This window comes from Papilio polytes, unplaced genomic scaffold, assembly GCF_000836215.1.
Source record: "Papilio polytes unplaced genomic scaffold, Ppol_1.0 DF820678.1, whole genome shotgun sequence".
Taxonomy (NCBI): Eukaryota; Metazoa; Arthropoda; class Insecta; order Lepidoptera; family Papilionidae; genus Papilio; species Papilio polytes.
In genome coordinates, this window is record NW_013528526.1 from 1,758,802 (window position 1) to 1,779,916 (window position 21,115).

The following is a 21,115-nucleotide window of genomic DNA, read 5'->3' on the forward strand; positions in this document are numbered from 1 at the left end:
CGACTTATAAGGAGGCAAAGTGATATAGAACGATATATTGGTTCGCGAGGCGTGCGCGGGCGCAGTCGATCACAATCGTATTCAAATGAACTGCGCCCGAATTTATGACTCCGTCGGTAGATGAGTGAGACGTACATCTTATAGAGTTATGCAGAGAATTAGAACTGGCAATATTTTTACTTTTTACAATCAATATTTCTTCATATTAATAGAATACACAGTAACAATTACATTGGAAACAGTTTACTAAATAAAATCTTAATGCTATAGTAACACGGGTATCTAAATTACTGTGTACACCGGTTGTTGCAAAATAAAATTAATATAAAACTACACACAAACAGTATTTAACCTTTTGGTTCAAAGAAAACGTTACAAATCGTTATTTTGATTTTAAATATTGTCACTTCTATAAGATTAATAAGTCTTCTTAACTCACCGTATTCCACATTAAACAGGTAGCGTTACGACACTATAAGAGATAATTGGAATTAACTGAGTTGGCATCTCATATATTAATTCATATAGTGCTAGTTTTATATTATCTTAACTTACCAATAAAAAATAAAATACACAAATAATTATTTCGAATGCACGTAATTCAAGACCATATTTCTAAAATATAAAATCAAAAGGTGGATGATTTTTAGTACTTAACGTCTTACAGAAGGAAATGACACAAGGATATTCATGACAATTATAATTATACCTATCCATTATCAGTTCAATGTTCAAAAACAAATCAATGATTTAAAACAAAGCTGGAGAACAAAAACAAAAGAAAGATGTATCGAAGTAAAACAAGCAAACAAGTGAAGTCTCAGAAGTCACGAGCGCGGCCAAACACGCTTCGATATTGGTGACAAAATGTTTTTACGCCTTGACTCCCAGTTTGTTTTATTACCTTTGTTTTGTTAATACCTTTACTTTGTTTTAACTTTATGGAGTTTTAATTAAGTTTTAATTTTATCTTACGGCTCCCGTTGTTAAATTGAGTGGATTTTTCGTTTGAAATCCGAACGATCGGACTGGAGAGAAATATTGCTTGTAAGATACGAACGGATTGTTATTCGGTTTAAAATAACATAAGAGGGGATCAGTTTGGGAATTCGGAAACTCGTTAATTGGTAAATTCGTTTGATAACAATTTGAAGATGCTATATTTAAATAAACTATATATAGCACAAATTACCTGTAGAATAATTAAATTGTGAAATGCTTCTAATCGAAATATAAATTATTAAAAAAACTTCATGTCGTGCAAAGAATAGGTTAATCATCTACTTAAAAAAAAAACGATAAGCAGTTGCGGTCAAAAGGTCAAATTATCGTCGACAGTTAACAAGAACAATTTCTTAAACTATAAATTTCCAGAGAAATTTTTTAAAATGATAGAAAATATCAACATTCCTATTAAAGTTTAACTCCAAAATTTACTGTCCGTTTTCATAAATTTTAATAATATCGATGAGTTTTTCGGTAACTATTATCATAATAATTCAATTTCGATACTCATTAGGAAGTTGAACACAAAATGTCGCATCACTATTAATAATTCCATCTCCAAAATAATATTGTAAACGCCTCTTCGTGCGGAATCTTCATTTTTCTTTTTAGTAGTGATAGGAACACGCTTATTGTCAATTTAGAGATAGTACTACGTGATATGTATAATTAAATGTCACATTTCTATATTAAGTTAAGCTTTAACGACATATATTCATTAAAAAGTAAACAATTCATTCAGCGTAGGTGGCACAATTTTTCGACAACATTTTTGTGTCTGCAAATAGTGATGTGCTATAAACAATATCGATAATTGTCAGCCCATTAACATTTTCCTTTTGTGCGTTTACATATTTTAGCGTTGTAATTGCACGCTTTATGCATTCGTATTTAACATGTTTATTACTCTAATAATTACAGAAGTAATTAATGTTGCCACTAATAATATAATCGTGCGCGTTTCTTCGTAAAACTGTACAAAAATGCGCAAATTTTTCTGCCAACTGTAATTATCAATCGGTAGAAATTAACAAGCGTTTCTAATAGTCGATGCATCGATATCATAAAAGTGAAAAGATATTTCTAGTATTGTGTTTTTATTAACATATGTCACGCACGGAGACAAGATTCCACAGCACTAACGGAAGTGATTGTTAAGAGTACATTGCTTGATTGTCAACATCCGTTTCCGATTAAAAAAAATAACTGTTACCAAAAACTAGGGGTGTATTTAGATACTAAGTGAAGGCATTATAAGTAAAATACTGAAAGTGTACCTACATAAGCGGTTAATTAGTTTTAACTGAAACCACAGAGTTTTTAACCACAAGCGAAATAACATCTTTGAGACAATGTATTTTGACACATTGTTCATGTTGATTGTCAATTACATCGATTTGTTATGTCAATTATAATCAATTTTATCGACAACCTATTAACGCGTTTGTCAACTGTCAATACACACATTGATCACATATTTAATTATTACCTTCTACACTACGTCACTACAATTATTAAGTAAGAAGTTGCGGTCAATATTCGACTACTATAACTATGAACTTAAAGGAATATTACGTATTTTAACTTTTTTTTTTGTATAGCATTATAGGCAAAGTGCCAGTTCCAACCGAAACATTATTTTTCGTTAATGACACCTAATTAGATGTCAGACATCGCAAAGGCCAGCTGCAAGGCGGGAACTTTAAATAACAGCGAAATTTAAAAAAGCGAAGGAACTCAAAGAATAATTAAAATTAGCAATTAGGATTGCATTCAGCACCGGGCGTCGTAAAATGACGTTGATAGCTGCAACCGGTTTGTACCGGAAGCAACCGGATCTTCGGCACTGCGAAATTGGCCACGGACATTTATTTCAATAAATAGCAATTAATAATTTGGAAAAAAAACAGAGACATTTTTCGAGTTTCGACTTTCGACCTGTCTATACATTATTACTCTATGAGGAATTACAATTCAAAACTCAACTCTAATGTTGATTAATTATGCTCCTCATTCTGTGTGCATTCTCAAGTCTTTTCATTTCGTCTTTCTACTATTTCCACTACGAAAGTTTGCACAGATAATTAATTTAAAAAACAAATCATAACATTCGAACGTTTAAATCTTGTCAATGTCATACCCGAGTATGGTTCATAGAGTAGACATAAAACAAGTACAATCAGCGGGGCGTGCGGCGAGCGTTGCAAGCCCTGAGCGTTGCGGACAATTTACGAGGCGCACGGGCAATCAATGAGCGAGATATTTTGACGTTCCATTACACCGGCCGACATCTTCATACCTCGCTGTGGGTTATTTATGTTGACTGTACCTAGGGGCAGCGGAGGTCCGGACCTTGTTTGTGATCTTGTTTATTTGTTTTTCTATGATCATTATGCATTATTTGTGCTGAGAATATCAACATGAATACTATAGCTGTTGCTCTAGCGTTGGCATATATGGGATGGCTTTATCTTGGTTGGTTATCCCGTTTTATTATATGACCGTTACCAAAAGGTTATCTTTACCGAACACAATACCTAAGTATCATACCTTTGTAACGCTATCGTATTATCATTAAGCCATTAAAGCGCGTAATTAAAACGATTCGGGACCGCTGGTTTCGGAATCGCAGTGACATCGCGCCAAATAAACTGCACCTGCACGCGCCATTATCGATTACAATCGTTCAATCGATTAAAATCGTAATTGATCGTGCGCACGAGTGTGTCAGGGTTCCGTAGGGTATACCAATACAGGAGGTAAATAAGCTGATGTTTTAATATTAAGAATTAGATCTACCAATGGACAGACAAGCAGATTTTAAGGGTACTTTCACTTTTAAACGTATATTGGAATAGGAAAACTATTGTGTACAGTGGAGTAGTACAGTTAGGTGAAAAAGACGTTAATGGAAGTAGGATTATAAAATAATTCGTTGATTTTTAAGTAGAAGACACAGAATTCTTGAAGAGCAGTGATAATTGACACGAAGGGCAAATGTATAAATTGATTCCATAAACCGCAATCAAGTGTAAGACAAATAAAAGGACTTGAGGATGTAAGTGCTGAATCTTTAATGTTCCCGAGAATCTAGGAAGGTTAAGCATAAAGCTTTCTTAAAAATTTAATGAAGTACTACAGAACCCTATTACTCTATTCAAGGCAGTACAATTTCCTATATGTATCAAACGAAATCGGATTCGTACAATCTATGTTAATAGACGAAAGTTACAATTAACATTAAGCGTATCGTAATAAAAATCTATGAATCGATCGTTCTCCATGCCCTCGTTCTTTATCGTCAGTGATTGGAAATTATTGCTTCAATATTTTGCAAACAAGAATCGATATATTTTAAGCGGAAGCAATGAACTAGAATGGAGCTGAAGACAAGAGTATCACACATTAGCACGAAGAATATATCAGACATCGGATAAAACAGAACATGTAACAAGGAAAACTTAGTTACAACTGTGGAGTACAATGGTAGAGTTAATCCTAGAAACACATGGTTTGCTTGAAAGGTGACATCAAGAAGGGAATGGCGACTTATATGACGAAAGAGTGATTTACCTGGAGTAAGGAATAGGATAACGAGTAGATGATACGGATATTTACTGGGTTGTTGAATAGAATGTTGTTCTTTGGAACTTTATTAAGTTTAGGAAAAGACATGACATGGCCTGTAAAATAACCTACTATAGAAAGAAAAATTAATAGTCCAGACTCCAGATGTTATAATTGTCACCAGTTAATTCTTCTTCCCTTACTAATCGATTTGTTTGTTTTTTAAATAGTCGATATTTCAAAAGAATTTTAATAGCTGTTGTAGCTTAACCGAGTATTAATTATAATAACATATAACCATATAAATGAGTTTACTTTGAATACCATTCAGAAGGCATATCACTTAAATGACGATTTAAAAGATTCAAATACATACAAATAAAACAGCAAACAAGAGCAATGCTACCCGATACATTGACAAAGAGCATTTAAAAGGTCCGCAGTGGTTTGAAAAAAGGACAAAAAGTATATGAGGTGCTACCTCGTGCAGCAGAAGTACATCAGATAGAGAATGGTTTTAATTGAGCTACACCAGTGTTTCTGATTTATGAGATGGCCCCGCCAAAAGTTATTTTCATTTCGCGCCTGACGCTTGTGACATACGGCACAAGAATTTGGTAAACTCGAGTCTTTGTTTTAAAGTTTAAATATGAATAAGAATGCTTACCAAACGATCCATACAGATTTAAGAAAGAGAAGAAACAAATAATATTAGTAATATATCTGTGCTTTAAACGCTACCACTTATGATACAAAATTATATTCTCTTAGATTTTCCTCCTCTTTTCATAAAAATCTACGCCAAGTGATGTAGCCATTACTTACATAGCTACTTTCACTGCTAAAGGTTTCTAGAAACTATTGCCCAACTTAAAGTTCGATTCAAATTTTCGTTGACATGCTTGCAATCGTTAACGTCCGTGTGTATGTTCAAAGATCTTCACAGCTGATACAAGGCTGGCATCCAGTCTCCTTTACAGTTTGTTTTATGTTTCATTTTAACGCACGGCCGGAGTATTGCCCCATCTTGATTGAATTTTCATCACCTAAGGCGTGTTGACCATGCATCATAACATCGATTCCTATTTATTTTGCGATATTGAAATCGATTTTGGATATTATTTACTCGTTTTCATGTCATTGAAGATTTTTATTCGGATTAAGTTGAATATGTTTTTAAATATCAGTACATATATATACAAATATCTACATTATTTCATACTAGCTTTTACCCGCGACTCCGTCTGTGCGGACTTTAAAAAAAGCCTTAGTAATCTAATAGTAATGTGATCCGGATTTCCCTTTTGGAGGTACACAGTAAAAAACTAAACTTTCGTATTAATAATATTAGTATTATTAAGTAAAAATTGTTTCACCCTCGAAAGCTTCAACTTAGGTCACATTTAAAAATTATTTAATTATGGCTGGATGGATGGAGCGAAAATCTAGTATACAAACGATATTTTACCATTTTTCCTTAAATGTTCATATTTATAAATACGATTACAAAATTAAAATTCACATTACATACACACGAAGTTCCATAAAAACTTTGTACCTTGTCAAAACGAAAAGGTGGCGAACGAGTAAGCGGCCACCTGAATCCACCAAAATAGAACGCAATCGCTGCCCATATACATCCGTATATGCGTTGCCTACCCTAAGTGACAAGGAGGAGACATAAAAGGGTTTTTTTCCCTTTCAATGCTCCTCCTCTACCGTCATATCTACTTTTCCTTCCCATCCTTTCCTCTTAAGAAATGGGTGGTAAGGGACAGAGATTAAAATTAAACCTCCGGCACCACACTCCTCAGACGAAACACGGAATTGCTTCCATTTCACGCCTGTCTTCTGTGTGGTCGTGGTATTTCACCGGGCGAGACCACCCATTCGTGCGAAAATGTTAAAGCGGGTGATGGAATGAATGTTAAAATTATCCACCAAAATTAGACAAATGATATAATTTCAACATCTGTATTCACTACTGCATTTATATAAATTCACTGTGCAGTTAAAAGCAGATGTGTTTTCTTTTATTTATCTATTTTGAGGCCAGTAAGTACAGTCGAACTTAAACCAACCAATTTGAACACATGTAATTTACACTTGTAACTGCGTATAAAATTATATTAAAGAGTTATGACAGTAAGGTTCAATTTAGCATCAACTACAACCTTCTTTTCAGATATCTATTACATTAATTGCCAATATTAAGTGCAAGCTACTTTCGTCTTTTGAGTGTATTTACCTGACTGTACTTTCAATAGTCGTAAAGTTTAGTAAATACGGTTCCGTACAGCAACCTATTGACGTTAATGCTTTTGTTAATTTTAACATGAAAATGTTACTAGACAATAAACAGCTTGTCTAATTTCTGTTTTACAATTCAGTTATTCGCAAACATGTGTGTCCAGACAAAGTGGCAAGAAATAACTACCTTTACAACAGAATTTACAATGATTTCCAAGTTTAATGAGTTGTTAATCTAACCAAAAAAAAAAACGTCGTCCTAATCCACTGGACTTATTTATGAAGAATTTGACAGTTATATACCCTAGGGTATATTTATGTTAGTGTAAATATAAAAAATATTTTATAGACTTAAGAAGGTAGTATTGGTATGACTTTAGTCATCTAGCCTCGTAGAGAATGTAAAAATGTGAAATAGATATAAAACTACTTTGAATATCGTATACTCATAGTCAATTCCTTAGACCTAGCGTAGGCTATCGAAGCCTATCTTTAGTATTAGTACTGCAACTGTTAAAAGACTCGTTTAATATATTTATGTTAATTAAACTAGGGTCGATATATTCGACATAAACAAATGAGTGTCCTTATTTCGAGAAACATAAAGCATCCGTACAAAGGTTTAACTTGTGTTAACGATTCTCTTTTTGTTTGGCCAAGGCGTGACCCGACTCAGACTTCTGTGGATAGCGGTCGGCTTACACTGTAACATAATGCTTATTTTAAATACTCTGTTTTTTTAATATGTTAAAAAAACGGTGAAAGAGTTAATTAAATTAAATTATATTGGATTATGCAATGATCTTAACTGGCTGAAAATCTATACTTCTATACTAATATTATAAAGAAGAAAGATTTGTATATTTGGATTTATGTGTATTGAAATAACTCAAATTCTACTGGGCCGATTTTAAAAATTCTATCACCATTAAAAAGCTACTTTATCATTGAGTAACATAGGTCATGTTATTTAATATTTTTTTATATTCCTCGCGGGCAAAGTCGCGAGCAACAGCTAGTGTTAAATAATAAAAAAACCTTAACCTTAAATAAAAGTATTATTAAAGCCTTTTTTCCTGGAATAATTTTCAGGCAAAGGTAATCAAAACATGCAACACAATTTGTAACCATAAATTTTTAATTCCAGTAAAATTTACATGTATTATTTTTGTTATCCATGTAAACCGAGCGTGCAGTATGTACGGTGTGAAATCAGCAATGTGATAAGCTAACGACCGTTTCTTCAGCGGGATTCCTCTCGTCCTCGCGGTATCAATTAAATGGACCGCCGCAATCTCGCCGCGAATGCAACGTTCGACTTTTTTAATTAATGTCTTTTTAAAACATTCACGCGCTCTACGTGCGCTAGCCTGACGCCTAATCAAAAGGTAACCAGTTGCACTTACTGTTAATGATGTGAAGAGAAACTCAATGTGTTTAAATCCAGTACAATTGTTATTTATATAATAGGAGGCTATAGAGCATAAGGTAAGCATTCTTTATTGTAACAATGCAATAATGCGTCTACTTTCTGGTCAAGGTTATATAATTTTTAGATAAGCATTTGTTTAATAAAACAACTAATATAACGATATATGTTACATTTAATTTTTAAATACATCTCTCAACAATAACTGCTATTGTTAATATTAATTCAAACGTCCGCTCCCTATGACAGTTGCGTATCGAGTGAGCCAATCTCGCGATAACCGTGGTCGCTTGTGACGTTCCGTTGCACGCAGACGTCGCGATGTGTCATAAGTCATGACTCACGACAGTTGTTACAGTGCTTTGATAATCGGAACGTACACAAGTCTATGAAATGTTCCATATTAAAATGTTAATAAAACTTAGACCCGCGTAAACTTAGTATTTATGACACTAAACAATTACTTTGGAGTTTTTTCGAGTTAAAGACAATATACATTTAGAAAACTGCGTCTACTGACTGTCGTCTCTTTTAAGTTACAAAAAAAAAAATGGTGTGTGTCATTTAAAATTGAGAGAGCGGGACAGATAGAGGTATCTATCACATTAATATTGCCGTAGCACTGAGCTGTTATTAGATAACTGTAGTGGCGTTATAACAACTTGAAAGTAAAAGCTTAACTTAAGCCGACATTTACTTATATCAAATCAAATTGTTTGTTAAAGGGTTCAACATCCTCAACGGTGCTCGGTGATAAAGGCACCAGAGACCAATATGCCCTTTTAAAATATTCCGAACGTTTACAAAATTGTAATTTTAAATTTAGAATAAAGGATCCTATAACTCTCGTGGATTCCCACAGGGAGCGTTGACAGGCAATGATTTAAAACCTCTTTGCTCCTTAATTATTACGAATCTCGAAAATGTCGACGTCTCCCTCTAACCTTTGTGTTTGTGATGCGTAGAAGTGTTGCTATCTCATCGGATAGAACTACGTGGTGTATAGAGACATCTTTTACCGCTGATTTATTAAACATCGACGAGAAATGTTATCGATAATGTTTACTTTAGGAATTAGTGGTTACTATAGAACGGATACCGATTTATGTCTTCGGGTTAATTTGATATGGTAATCACAAATGTGTTTTATAATTTACAAGTCCAATGGTAATACAATTCCGTTTCGGTTGTATTTTAACATAGAGAAATATTTTGTTTACTATACTTAATAGTATATTTGTGTTAACAAAACGTTTGTTATATGATACGTTTTTGAATGTCCCTTGTCTCGTAAGTAAAGTTTATTCAAGTTATATTATCTTATTCTAATTGTTATCACCGCTTTTAGACTACGATGTAATTTTTTTTTTTATAAAATAAAGTGGCAAACGAGCACGCGGCCACCTAAAACCGCCAAAATGGCGAAGCGACCGCTGCCCATAGACATCCGCAATTGCGGATGCGTTGCCTACCCTTATACGACGAAGGAGGAGACGCATATGAAGAGGATATTTCCCCTTCTTATGCATCTCCTCCGCCGTCAAATTTACTTCCTCTTCCCATCCTCTCCTTATAAAAAAAGGGTGGTAAAGAGAAAGGGACTAAAATTAGGCCTCCGGCACCACACTCATCAGACGAAACACGGAATTGCTTCCATTTCACGCCTGTCTTCTGTGTGGTCGTGGTATTACACCGGGCGAGCCGGCTCAATCGTGCTAAGATGTTAAAGCGGGCACTACCACTGTTTACACTGTATCAACGCTTTTAAACTACGATGTAATTTTGATCCTTATTCTGATTAAAGTGAACTTATTTTAGCTTTCATTTTTTGTACTATCAATCCTTTAAGCACCAAACGTATAATTTACTTCAAAGTAAGTTCAAAAACTCTAATGTTGAAAAGTCAAGGTTTTTGACCCCTAGACATCTGTCAGTATACGAGTTATTCGGACATTTCTTTAATCGGGCAATAGGGTTGTAATTTTTTTCACCGTTGGCCGGGCACAGGTCACGGTGATCTACCCCCGGGGTTGCCCCACGTGCCATATTGTGAAACGGTTGTCCCGGACAGATGTTCGCCCCAAAATAAGCTTTTAATTGCCCCAGGTGAGTTATGCGTTGTTTTGTTTTCGGTCGGTTTACGAGCCGCCTCACCACCTTTATATCGATAGATTGTCTATTATTTTTTATTTATTTAATTGTACGAGATATTTAACGTGGAAATGACGTGTACAAGGATTTAGTTTTGGCAACCTGATGAATTATTTACCTATTTAAAGCCAAAGTTTGAAAACTAGACTTTGAGATTTCTAGTGAGACCAGTGTAGTATAATAAACAATTTCAATTAATATTTGTTAGTTTTTCTCCTATAGTAGCCCCCGTAGTAGAGAAAGTAAGGAGTAAAAGGTTAGCATGGTATGCATGTTATGAGGATGAATCGCATGTTACAAGGAGAACGTTAGTTATGAGTGAAGGGTACATAGGTAGAGGTAGACCTAGAAGGAGATGGATGGACATGATCAAAAAGGGAGTGATGACTGAGATGACGTATGATAGAGTTATGTGGAGGACAAAAACCTGTTGCGCCGACCCTATGGGAGTAGGATAAGGAGGTGATGATGATGATGATTAGTTTTTCTCCTAATTAAATACAAATCATTTAACATCTATGCTACTGGTTTCTTTTTAATTAAATTAAATAAAGTTAAGTTATAAGTTAGCTAAGATTGTAACTAGAGTGTCGTGACTGGGTACTATTAAGTGAGCAATCAGTTGAACCGACTTGAGAACCGTTATCGACTTTTGTACCCACCTCCTAAATTAACCTTTGTTATTGTTACTTTTGTCACTGACGGAATAATAACATCTAAGGGTCCGTACACACAGAGTTGAACAGAATTTTTTCGTAAATAAATCGGTTTGATATACTTCGTCGATGATTTGTTTCGATCGTATAAAGCTAAATTATGTATGAACGGTACCTAAGAAGTCTTGTAATTAATTCTAGTAAATTGGATAATTTTAAATTAGTCTATAATTAAATTTCTTTTTAATCACACTTTGCTGATGCAGATGTACAAAAAGATAGACAATTTTATCTCTGCTTTTTTAAAAGAAAGAGCGAGATAACAGTATGTTTATTAAGATGTTCTTCAGCAATCGAAACAGTAACATATGCCCTCTTTATTCTAAAATACTTTCCACCACTGAGCTTTTTGTCATTAAATTGTAATTTATTACATTTTTTCTTTTAAAATATCATGACCACGGTCACACTGTTTTAAACCTGATTTGCATAAACATTGTAATAAAGGATTTACATAAATATGTCACAAGAAAAAAACACGCAACCGCTAGAAAAATTACCCTTTGGTAATGCAAGTGGAAAACCTTACTTGACGTGTGAAACAAGAAAACAAATGAATACATTGAAAGATAAATTACAGGTATAAATAACCTAAAAGATAGAAAGCCTTACCAGAAGAAGTTAAACAGTGGTTAAATGCATTTTATCTTAAACATGCGCCAACTGTTTTATACCTTGACTAGCGAGCGGGGAAGATATTTGACAAATCATGTCTTGACGAAAAATAATAAAATAATTATATCGAAAATAATATGGTAAATAAACCACGTTGACGTATAATAATCAGCGTCGGTCAGAGTTAAAACAAGTTTTTAACTAAACAGTGTCTTACTATATTTTTTGGGGTAATACTCGTACATATAAGTTTGATGACTAATCGAGAGCCTATTATTTAAATATTTTTATAGCTTAAATAAGTACGTTAAAATCTTGTCATAAGAACACGTCTATTGGCTTTATAATATATTTTTCTAATTGCGAAGAGAGAAAGAGATGAATGTATTGCGTGAAAGGTGACCTGATTAGGAAGGGTGCGATGAGTGCGACGTATGATAGAGACGTATGACATAAACCTGGTGCGCCGACACTTCGGGAGTAGGATAAGGAGGAAGATGAAGTGCAATAAAAATAATTTCAAGTTCGCTATACGAGTTTCATATTTCTTTTCTGGCTTTCACTTCTGGTTTGTGCTTCGATAATTGAAGGTTACATATAATGCGTGATTATTTGTCTTTGAAACGTTTATTGTAACATTCGTAGCATGTACGTCAATACTCTTTGATTCGTTATTAAAGACATAATTATAAGTAATTAGATGAGACGCGTGTTAGTAAGTGAAAGTAGTCATAACTGCATTCTTTATTTCCACTTAGAGCGCCCATACACGAAATGTACAGTATCCACTTCAAGCAATCGGTATTGATAACGGCGGTTCGTGTATTGCAGAATAATAACTTACGTTGTTTTTTTTTAATAATCGTTTAACCATTCCAACTAAGCTCTAGGCTTGTGCTAGGATATGGTTTACGACAATAGTCGAATGGCAGGATTCGAACCCTCGACCGGAACATCGGTAGTCCATACCCCAAACCATGAGGCTATTGGCTCTTGAATCATGCTTCTATCTTACAACCTCACAAAAATGTATTTCAATAGATTACGAGTATGAATTTAAAACTAGCACTCTAGTATAGAAATTGTCATATTCAATTTAAAAGTAGAAAATAAAAAAAAACAATTCATCCATAGTCGGCGACATAATGGCGATCATACGAGTGATAAGCCCACCTCACCTCCGATTAGTGAGGTATCTCACCACGTTATCGATTAATCTTTACGATTACCGGCACTATCCCGATCTTCGAAACTCGAAAAACAATAAATCGAACTTCTATAAATAAATAATAGATGGCACTGTAAATAAAAATTAAAGATTCGAAGTCGATAACCGGTTGAAATTTATCGACACCTGTTCACATTTGCAGATAGTTAAGTGCATCTTTAATTGCATGTTTAAATTGGTAAAATAAAGTTATCTACGCCTTTTGTCCTGTCTTAAAGTACACTATTTATTAACACGTTTAATTATCATAAAAATAATGCAGACTTGTTAAGATTCGATTGATAGGAAAGTAATGGAAATGTTAACGGCCCGAGACATGTATAACGCTTATGCGATATTTATGTTCATTTATTGTATTGGAATTCGTACAATATTTTAATCTATGCTACCGCAGACAACTCAGCAAACATTATTCTCTGTTTTAATAAAAGTCCTTAAAGTGTTATATACTAATTTCATATATGATTTTACTGAACCTAGCTATTATTTGTTTGAATTTATTATTAAGATTTTCAAATGATACTTCAAAAGGCAAATAAAAATTTATTAGAATTGAATGACGTATTTGCTATTGGATTTCTACCATGATAATCGTTACATTTCGAAGCGCGTATCGACTATCGATAATGGCATCTCGGTACGACACTACCGGCCACATGTCGCATCACACGGCACAGTAATTGGCCACTCGGGCCGCGGGACTTTGCGACTGTTGTTTTTTTTTTATTACTACTGTATTTTAATATCGCGAATATTATGTTACAACTGTGACATTGTTTGTTCAAAAATAATATAAATATGAATATTTGATTAAAATAAATGTATCTTAAAATAACATGTTACAAACTTATTCCACAATGCAAGTAGGTAATAAACATTTCAACGCTATACATAATATTCACTTAAGATATATTTTGTGTTTATAGGCAAACAAAATTGCACCTTAATGAAATGAATTTAAAGTTCAATGTCAATTGTACAGGCAACCCTCAACGCAGCTTCCCTATTCGAGATTTGATTTGTCATATTATGAAACACGCCTATTTGCAATACGATACCATGTTAGACTTAATTCTATTTTCTACCTTACTATAAAGCAATATAGATCATTATCGTATGTTATTCTACTGTAGGTACATTTTGCATGCTATAAGATAGATGAAAATTTTTACATAGACTTTCGTATATTTTCGTAAATATGTTTGACTATGGTATAAGTTTTTATTTAACAGTTGTTTTTGTTTGATCAAATCTTGGTTATCCACATTGTCCTGCAAGAAAATTCAAATATTCAATTTATTTTGTAAAAGTGTTGAGATTTCAGTATTTTTTTTCTGTATTTCATATATTAATCTGTATTTGAGGTTATCCTGTTTTTAATAGCAATAAAACATATCCGTTTGTTTGCAGTGGTCATGCACAAGGAGAAGGAGGAGATGCTCGCTCATCGCCGGGATCACGCGCATTATGACCACGCTATGCCGGACGGCGAGATGTTCTTACAGGTACACCAAGATCCCACAGCTCCCAGACATGCGTCATGTTTACTAAGAACCAGAACCCTTATATATAAAGTTATTGTAAAGATATTTAAGTATATAAGTCATAGTAAAGATATTTAACTACACAACAATAAATCGAATCGTAAGCATACTATAAAATGAGTAAACACTATCCAAATGCTTCTGTTTCAGTTGAGGCTATTAAATTTTAGTTCGCCTCTTATCTTTTTTAGCAGCTATTACGTTGAGACGATAAATTAAAACGGATTGTTCGATAATAAATCAATATCGAACGCCGAAGCCATAAATAAGTGCAGGCTACAGACCCGTACTTAATATTTCACGATTTCGACTTACTGTAAGCTAGTTTCCACTGTCTGGTACGGCACGATATCATTAATAAAGTATTTATAATGCATTGTTATTAACTTTTAAATAAAATAGTATTATAAAAATGTCCAGTCAGTTGATTTCACAAATATTTTTGAATTTATTCTCCGATATAGGCACGTTGTAACATGATGGTTTCCTTAACCGTAAGCACGTCGAGTAAATTATCTGCAGATGAAAATCGAATAACACTTTGGTACACTGTAGATGAAGTCATGTGCTTAACCAGAACTACCGATGCTCAACGAGATATATTTGAAAAAAAATTTAAACTATCTTACCGTCCGACATTGGAAACAGATCCGTTATGTCTTACGAGTAAGTCACGTCGTAAGTCAGGCGCGTGTCGCCCGGTTCTCGGGAAATCTCAAAGAAACTTACCAAAAACATTTTGCTTTATTACTTCGCCAAATCTTTTGAATTCTATTGCCACTTTAAAATTCATTTGATATAATAGTAGAAACACAAATCCTTATGCCAAAAAATAACCGAATAGAGAGTCTGTTATAATTTTTAATCTGTGCAAAAATAAACCAGCTGTTCTTATTCTATGCAAAAAACATGTTCTAAATATATTTGAACGTGTGGCTGAATTACGCCTGTCAATTGTTTTTGTTTTAAATAATCTTCTGTATATTTCAGGCTCTCAATGGTTTTCTGATGATCCTAACATGCGAGGGGGAGGTATTCTTCGCGACGCACAGCATTGAAAGCTACCTCGGTTTTCACCAGGTTTGTGAACTTTTATTAAATTATGACTAAAGATAGCTAACCAGAGACGTTGGACGATCACGCTTAGCGCTGATTTAAATATAGTATGATAATTCTCACTAAAATCTACACTACCCTTAGTGTACCCCAAATTTTATTAATGATGTCGACATAAAGAAAGTGAAGCCCGCTCCACCGCTTATTTCTAATTGACAGTTTTAATTAAACAGTCCGAATCCTTAGTTAAAACTGTTAGGAGTAACAGTCGGTAGCAAGCTTATTACATTACAGAACGTGATTACAAGTAATAATAATGTTTAAAAATATACAAGTCCTTAATTCTTCGTAATAAACAAACGCTTTATTCCATCTAACACGCGTGTAGCATATTTTCTCTTAATTAATTATAACATTTTGGTTAAAGTAAAAAATGACCCAATTTCCCGTATAAATGATAGCGCGTTGTAATCAACAAAAATATATACCAACCACGGGGACGTTTTCGAAACAAACCCGCCGCGCTAGCACCATAAAAATATTAATTACAGCGATAAGTGTACTTAAAACGACTTTAACTTTCATTAAACTACCCTCCGTTTATCGAAAGTTCTTTTTTTTATCGCACCCTTATCGCCAAATGGAATATAACTGCTAAAAACTGCGTTACCATTTTCAGCCAGTTATTTCATGGCTTTCGTTTATTTTTCCTTTGTTCTATATCGTTAATGTTTTGTTTGTTTAACGTGTTAATTGGGATACGGAATTATAGCGTTATATTTTATATCAAAGCCGTGCGCAGGTTTGCCGATGGCCCATTAACACCTGTGTCCCACTCTCGTTTTCTCAGTCCAGTCAGTTAAGGTATGACGTCATGCGGCCATTGGCAAAGCTATGCACAAGTAAATAAATTTAAAAAACAATGACACATGTAATTGGTAAAACATTTTAGTAATTTTAAAGTTTGTTTTGATTTATACTAGTCAATTTGTCTCTATTTTTGTGTGTTCTACATTATGTACTTACCCGCAAGCTCAGAATAACATTGTACATTTATCATTTTTTGTTGTAAGCGAGACATTACATTTTTTATGAGAAAAAGTATGTTTGAACCTAACACAATCCAAACTCGTTCAAAGCATTCGCGTATAAAATACTAAAGAAAAAGACAATTAAAATGTTGTAAAAGAACATTGCGGTTATGTTATAAATGATTCATAGTAGAGTTGAATGTTGAATAACTTTTCGTACAAAAACACACACTTCGATGAAACGTTCAACAATAGACAACCAAATATGGATGTAATGTTTATTATAGAGTTTTTTAAACAAAGGTCAATAAAATTACAAATAGATTAGATATGTTATAGCCTCACTAATAAAATAGAAGTGTACACACATTTTAATTGATATTTAATTACTCTTAGAAATGTCGTTAAGCGATTACAATAAGTCGTAATTAAAACTTAAACAAAAAAGGAGACGGATAATATTTGTAATTTCGGAAAATACCACCAGGTACCATCCTCACCATCTCGATGGCTGGCATTCCACAACCGTGCGGTTTTCATGGGCGTCGTTGACCACCTTGGTGTTCACGCCAAACGTTTGCCCCCTTTTTACTATAAAAAAATAAAAATTAAAAAATCTTCACAGGACATAACATTTGGGGTATTTTCAAATATTCACGATGCGTGATTTTGTAACTTCTTTTTTATTATACTAGCTTTCGCCCGCAACTCCAATCCCGTGGGATTAAAAAAAAGGAAAGTGAGTAGTCTATGTGTTCTTCCAGACTATCTACATCTATATCAAATTTCATCGAAATTCAGTCGTTTACGCTACAAACTCTAACGAACATCCATCCATCTAAACTTTGTCATTACTTAAAGTATGATTGTAGAATATCAGTAAGACACCGTAGAATTCTACTCTAGTTTTTTCTAGTCTCTATTTTGTCAAATCGAATTAAAAAGAGATATCAATATTTATTATCAGTGTAACAGCAATGGAACTCTACGTTTACAGTGTTACAATTTCATTTTTTTACCTAAATGTCAGTCGCACCGTTGATGCATTGTTTAAAATAAAATATGCAACCTCTTTCTTGATGTTTTTATTAACAGTAGCATTATAGAAGAAGAAAAAAGTTGACAATCGATGACATCATACCACTGACCTCTAAATGGACAGGCTATAAGCTGTGGCATTCTGTGTCTATTCGATTTTCGCCATTTTGACTCTGATTGTCATCAAACTTATAGCCTCATATAACTAACATCAAAAGGCGCTTTTTAAGTTATAACAATGCAAAAACTATTATTTTCAAACAAAAGACTATCTATTTACATATTCCTTTTAATGTTATAGACTTTTATTACCTTGTAACATAAAAAAAACTGCACTTATAATGTCTATCATTAATAATTGCCCTTCGCATAGCAACTAATAAAGTCACAGTGAAATATTACTATCAGAGTTATAAAACCCCAATTTCTCCACAAATCCGACCCCACGCTATAAAACTTTCAGACGAATACAAACGTAGCTGTATAAATTTTATTTTCCTACCCCCCTGTTCTAAGTCGCCTTTGTTTTGTGTAACGAATAATACAGTTACCTGAACTTAAGACAAAGATTAAAAAAGAAACAGATATTCTACTAGTAATGATTTAGAATATTATACCTTCATCTAGTTTCACGATAAAAATTAAAGTCTCCACGTTTGCTTCTTTACAAAATCATTTCGATATTATCCAATACTAATTTTGGTAATGTATATGCCTAGTTTTTTTTTAATAAAATTCACAATATGCATTTTGAGATGTTAAGTATCACATTTATTTTATTTTGTTTTTGATATTAATGAACCCTCAAATATTTAACTAGTTATATTGTATTTTTAAAATTCAATTATGTTAAGCCTAAGAAAGATAAAACTATTCCTTGTTTAATACCTAATAGCGACTCTGCTAGTTTATCTTTGTCCGTCACCGCAGGGGTGAGTCGCGATTAAACAAATCGATTTGGAAATCATTAAATCGAGCCGAGCCACTCGCCACTTCCTGGCAGACGCACGGCACGCGCTCGATCACCGATAGGTAAGGGACCGTATACATACATTTTCATTGTACCCTATAGATAGTAATGTAAGACAGCTGGAATAGTTCTAATCGTCTATTTAAAACAAAAGTCGATAAAACAAAACACTACAATCTTACAGAGACATCTACTGGCACTAGATAGCTTAGCTAGACACTAACAGACTATTATAACAATTAACAGACAAATATTAGTACAAATTTTGCTTATACTCAGTTTATTCCTAAGTTAAACTTTATACCGCGTTAATTTGTATTACTATAAAAGTCCCAAAAATTAAGAAAAACCATCCTTAAAATTACTTGTATTTTGGACAAGAAGTGTTTTCTGTAAGTACGTTAATTAATTCCTTCAATTTGGTTCTAAAACACCACGTTGCATAGATAGTTAAATTCACCGCAACTCGGTTCAATTATACAATATCGAACCCATTATGGAATCATAAACTAGATCAATACCGGCGCCACCTGGTGCGGAGCTTTCAGACTACACGTTTGGGGTCTGCGAAATAAGTAAAAAGTCATAAACAGAGGGGTGATATAATGGGATTCTCCGCGGTGCTCATTGACCATTAATTTTAAAGCTGAATTTAAAGAATATTAGAGCGGGCGCACACCTTTGATTAAACTATAGCACAACTGTTGTGATTGTCGATTGTTTCGCAGTCAATTCAACTGTTTAGCTGCACAACTAAAAATTCAGAGGTGTGCGCACCTCCATATAAGCTCATAGGTAGGTTTAATTACATGTGTGCGCACGATTGTATATAAAAGCATAACATTAAGTTAAAATAACATAGTCTTACTGCCAATCCTTGTTTACGTACCACAGACTGTACAGAACAACAGACTAACAACTACAAACCACGAAGTCAAACGTTTAAATTATACCAAGTTAGTCTGTGCACTTAATAAATTACAAAAATAACACGAACAAATCAAAACGACTTCCAAAAAACAATAGAATAAAGAAACAAATAATTGTCAAAAACAATGCCTCATCAACAAAACAATGTTTCCTACCATAGCAACAATGTTCGACCCCGGAACGCGGGCTACCAAAAGCAATTACCCAACAAATCATCCTCTGACGTTTATGCCAATGCAATATGTTTGTACCCACATCCTACCAGAACCCCATTTTATCTACGTAAAGCTCACGAAACATTTTTATATCCGCATGATTCATTTACATGACAGCTTTGTAAAACAGGGGGCCAAGTATAGTACCCTGAGGGATCCCTATTGATTATCAATTACTTTTGTACTTGCATCATTTGTTGTCAGCGCGTTATCCGCATTATTTACTCCAGCTTTTGTTACATGACGTGTTTAATTTATCTATCAAACGAATGCAAGGGAATATGTACCTTATACTATAGGATAAAGGTTGTCAATAGCTTCTAAATCCAAAATTAACATGTCTGTCTTCGTTACAGATGATTTTGTAATGATGGAGCACGAATTGATTTCTAGGGTTATCGATGGTTTATTGATTTACGGTTCATTCATGACTTGCTCTTTTTACGCTTTTCGATGATTTTCCCTTGCGGTTATGAACCGTTTAACTCGTTACTTTGATTGATTTAGAAATAATTCTGTTAATTACTTCCTCATTAGTATTGATAAACAAATAGTTTACGTACCGTGCAGTTTTAAAGTTTGTATTATTAAATTCATTTCAGACATGATTTCTATGCCTCCAGCTCGACTATAACTACGACTTCCAGCCTTTCAGGCTGATAGAAATGTATGGAAGAGCAGCACATACATGTGACGACTCTCCATAGGGACAAGTGCAAGTTGATGATGATGATGTATAATTAAATTCCCTTTTTCCTTCTCTTCCAGTCAGACATAGTCCACCAGTCGGTGTACGAGCTGGTGCATTCAGAAGACAGGGAGGAGTTGCAACGGCAATTATTATGGAACTCCTTCTTATCACCGGAATCTAGCAATCTAACCCTTCAAGATGTTCTCAGACCAGAAAGAACTCATCTTCTAGAAAGAAGTTTCACCGTCCGATTTAGATGTTTACTAGACAACACTTCTGGATTCCTGGTACGTATTAAATAGACAATTAATAAAAAGGCCAGTCTAATAGTTATTCAATAAAAAAATCCGTGTCACCGTAAAAATATAGAAATTTGCAACACCATTCTTTATCTAAAACGCGACAAAAAAACATTTCTCTCAAACCAAACTACACTTACATTTCGTAATCAAAATAAATTTGTTTATTATTTATTTAACAGAGGCTCGATATTCGAGGTCGTATTAAAGTTCTCCATGGTCAAAACAAGAAGACCGAAGAGCCTCCACTAGCGCTGTTCGCAATCTGCGCTCCGTTCGGTCCGCCGAGTCTGCTAGAAATACCGCAGAAAGAAGTTATGTTCAAGAGCAAACACAAACTCGATCTATGTCTAGTCTCTATGGACCAAAGGTAAGTATAA

At 33.9% G+C, this 21,115-nt stretch overlaps 1 protein-coding gene across 1 annotated transcript in view; it reads left to right on the forward strand.

The window, feature by feature from the left end:
• The window catches only part of LOC106110299 (aryl hydrocarbon receptor), an 86,737-nt gene that overhangs the window by 63,440 nt on the left and 2,182 nt on the right, over positions 1-21,115 (forward strand). The window contains exons 4-7 of the mRNA XM_013292062.1: positions 14,372-14,466; positions 15,496-15,585; positions 20,514-20,723; positions 20,918-21,105. Coding sequence (XP_013147516.1) covers positions 14,372-14,466; positions 15,496-15,585; positions 20,514-20,723; positions 20,918-21,105 — 583 coding nt within the window. The remainder of the gene's footprint in view (positions 1-14,371; positions 14,467-15,495; positions 15,586-20,513; positions 20,724-20,917; positions 21,106-21,115) is intronic.